Source organism: Drosophila guanche, unplaced genomic scaffold (genome assembly GCF_900245975.1).
Source record: "Drosophila guanche unplaced genomic scaffold, DGUA_6, whole genome shotgun sequence".
Classification (NCBI taxonomy): Eukaryota; Metazoa; Arthropoda; class Insecta; order Diptera; family Drosophilidae; genus Drosophila; species Drosophila guanche.
This window is the reverse complement of record NW_022996414.1, coordinates 1-3,544: the sequence shown is the minus strand read 5'-3', so window position 1 is coordinate 3,544 and position 3,544 is coordinate 1. Positions and strand designations below refer to the sequence as shown.

General features: G+C 45.2%; 1 protein-coding gene across 1 annotated transcript; it reads right to left on the bottom strand.

The window, feature by feature from the left end:
- Positions 1 to 2,248: 2,248 nt before the first annotated feature.
- LOC117591668 (bromodomain-containing protein 3-like) lies at positions 2,249 to 3,463 on the bottom strand. The gene has a single exon (XM_034284991.1). The coding sequence runs from the start codon at positions 3,461 to 3,463 to the stop codon at positions 2,249 to 2,251; it is 1,215 nt and encodes a 404-aa protein (XP_034140882.1).
- Positions 3,464 to 3,544: the final 81 nt, after the last annotated feature.

Sequence of the window (3,544 nt, the reverse complement as noted above, 5' to 3'; positions counted from 1 at the left end):
GATCAATAAGGATTCCAAGATGACGGTCAAGTCCCTCCAAAATTTTCCCTGGCGGCAGTTAAATAGCACAGAGCCGACTCCAACAGAGCCTATGAACATCCTTCGGATGTTTAGACAGAGCCCTATGAAGAGGATGATTCATTGCGGATAATCACACAAATTCTGATGCACTACCTTCAGCCACCCGATATAAGTATCTATGTTGATACTCTTGGTGACTGCAGCAATGAATGCAACTGTCAGTTGTGGGACAGCAACGTGGATGATTTGACATCGCATGAGCTGCAGACTGTCATGCATATAGCGTTGCAACATAATGTGCCAGTCACTATGAAAAAAGGCAGAATGGACTTAAGCATAACGAAATTCTCCCCCAAAGTTATATCCATATTAAATGAGGCTCTCCTTCAACGCAGACGCAACGATTCTGTATTGCTGCAACTTATGACAGCTGATGAACGGCAGGTTATGACGGAATATTTGGAAAACAGGTTGCTCAGACTCAACACCCTCTTGAACATATCAAATCGTACGAGTACTTTAAGGAGACATGCCACTATCAGTAACAGTCAGGATCTGGAACACTCCGGAACGGTTATCTGATGACGAAAAGGAGGAAAAGGGAGGAGGAAAGCATGTTAAAAAAGGACAGACCTAAAAGAAATCGTAAAGGATGGAAGAACAGGCGAAACAAATAGAAAATTACTAACAAGTTAATACATACATATATATGTGCATATATGCATATTAAATATTCAAAAATAATTGCAATGTCCGATCGACACGTACACAACCCACCCCAATAAAAATTAAATTCGTCGTTTATTTCTTGTGGTTCAAGATTGTGTCTTTTGTGTGTTTCTCTATTCTGTATGAGTTCTGCAGATTTCCAAAATAACCATGAACATGATAATACTATTCGGACTCCTGTCTGGACTCGGCAAAACTGTTAAAGACACTTCTCTGGCTCCTTTCTGACACTCACTCTCTGGTCCGCCCATCAGTTAGATCCTCTAAATATCTCGAAGCATCTGCGGGCTGGTTGCCCATTTTTGGTGTTCTTTTGGGTCCTTTTCTTTTCCGTCTGCACGTTGGTGATGTCTTTCAGTGGCTCTCGTTTCATTTTTGGAGTTTGTTCTCTGTTCTTTGTATATTGTATTTCTGTATTGAACTGTAAAGTTTTTAGAGTGAGAGAGAGAGACAAGTTAGTCAGTCTGGTGAGTCCTTGTTCAAGGCATACTATAAGGAATCCTTAAAGATGGAAAAGAGGCTTCGCAATGGAAGCTTTATCTCTTCCAGCAATATAAAAAAAGAAGAACGAGAAGGGACGTGTGAGACGCTTCTTTCTCGTCACAACTTTTATAGCTGGCTCTCAGTACTACATCTGCACCTTAGCTCAATAAACACTTTAAAATGAAAAAAAGAAGTAGACAGTAGATGTAGATGTTGTGAAGAGTATTGTAGTGCGAGGAAATCGAGTGGGGGGAGGGGTACTAGGTGTGTGACGTCTCCGTCTCCGGCGTGTGACCCGCTTCGTCTCACACTTACTCTCTTACACGTTTTTTGTTTATTTTCGACTCCCTGCCCCACCCAAATGAAACTGCAAAATTTTTACTTCATAGACCGAAATTATTACTAGGTTAGCCTAGGGTTACCACTAGCCTATCTATACCTAAGTATAGATATATATATAGATATATAGACTATCTATAGTAAGTGATGCCTTACCGTAAAAATCAAAAGAAAATAGAATTTTTAAAATCAAAACCCTCAAAAAGCGAGAAATCGCCCCAGCCTTCCTTCAGACCTACGTTTTAAATGTGGCTCTAGCTTTTATAGTCTCTGAGATCCAGGCGCTCAACAAGACGGACGGACAGACGGACGGACCGACAGCCATGGCTCAATCGACTCGGCTATTGATGCTGATCAAGAATATATATACTTTATGGGGTCGGAAACGATTCCTTCTGTGTGTTACATACATTCACTTTGTGCACAAATTGTGCACACCCTATTTACTCTTCGAGTACCTACTACTCGAGTACCGTGCATAAAAACAATCGCCAGCAAGTGGATCAGTTGGTCAGGCGGCCAGTGGCCCCGGAAACCCTGTCGCAACCCTATCGATAGAAAGCACGCAGTGAGTACTTCACAACAACCACGCTAGATGGCGCCTTGTGTTCTTTATTCAAATTTCTGTTACAAACCAATAGGAATGATTTCGGTTTGCTTTCTTGGATAATTCAAGTTATTTAAGGAGTTCCTCTTTTTGAGATGGTGTCATGGCGTCCAATTTCAAACGAACCGCTTCGTGAGCCGTCGCCTTTACGTGAGCCATGCGTCCTTCATAATCAGGTATAATTTCCACGACCTTTTCGAAGGTCCTCTGTGTCGCTGTGCGGATCGATGGGCATTCGGTGAAGCAGGACATTGCGTTCTGCAGCATTCGGTGTAACTTAGTCAGAAACCAGTCCCAGCCCTTAAACTGCTCGCCCGCCAGCATCTTCTCCAGTATGTCCCAATCCAGAGGCTCATCATGGAAGTCATTATCTAGATTTTCTCCATAATGCATCCAGATCGACGAGATGTTGAATGGCCAAGAGTTCGCACAACAACGTAGAGCCTTGATCAGGGTCTGGCTGTATGTGCGCTCGATCTTCAGATTTAAAGGCATCAGGATAGCCGTTATGCTGAGTCGATCAAGGACTGGTTCGACTGGGAGTGGGTCGATTTTCACTTGAGTTCCGTAGTTGTTAAGAAGGTTTGGGGGTCGCTGAAGCTCTGGAAATTCGTGCGAGATAACAGCATTTTTATCGGCGTCAGCTCGGGTCAGACTTCGCGACCCTGGAGGTCGGCCACGACCACGACGGGCCGGTGTCACGGGCGTGAACTGTTTGCCATGGTGCCGATTCGGATGTAGATTGGGAACGGCCTCAAATGAAGGCAGTGGATCGTCTGCCTTTGGCTGATTTCCATTCTTGATTTCCACCTTGGTATTCATTGGAATGACAGCCTTTTCCTGGCGCGGGGTCTTCGGCAATGGAGAAGTTTTTGAAATGGCTGCCTTCCACGGACGCCTGGTCTTGGCCTCAGCCCTACACTCATTGTGCAATTCCTGCTGCATTTTCGCCATGCGCAGCCAAAAGCACTCGCACAGGTTGACAGCAGCTTTAAACACGGGCGAGTCCGGACTGTTGTAGACTCTGCAGTTTTCGAAAATCAATAGAATGTCTTCCAGGACGTCTGCACCGCCCCAGTAGTATGTGTACTCAAATCTTTTCTTGATTGTGTTCAAGTCCATGGGGTTTGCGATTTTTTCGTGGTAGTCCCTGATCTTCAGCTTCACAGCATCGACAGGTTGGCGAAAGTGCAGCGAGGAAGGGTTGCGCGACAACGCATTCACAGCGGTTCTCAGTTTTAACAAGAAATTGGTTACCCTTCCCTTACGATTGGGTGGCGGCATCACCGGGGGCTGCACAATTCCATTTACCGGCTGCACTCTGGGCTCGCACCGTGGCGGCCGCTGCTCCCCTGGGTGCCGGTT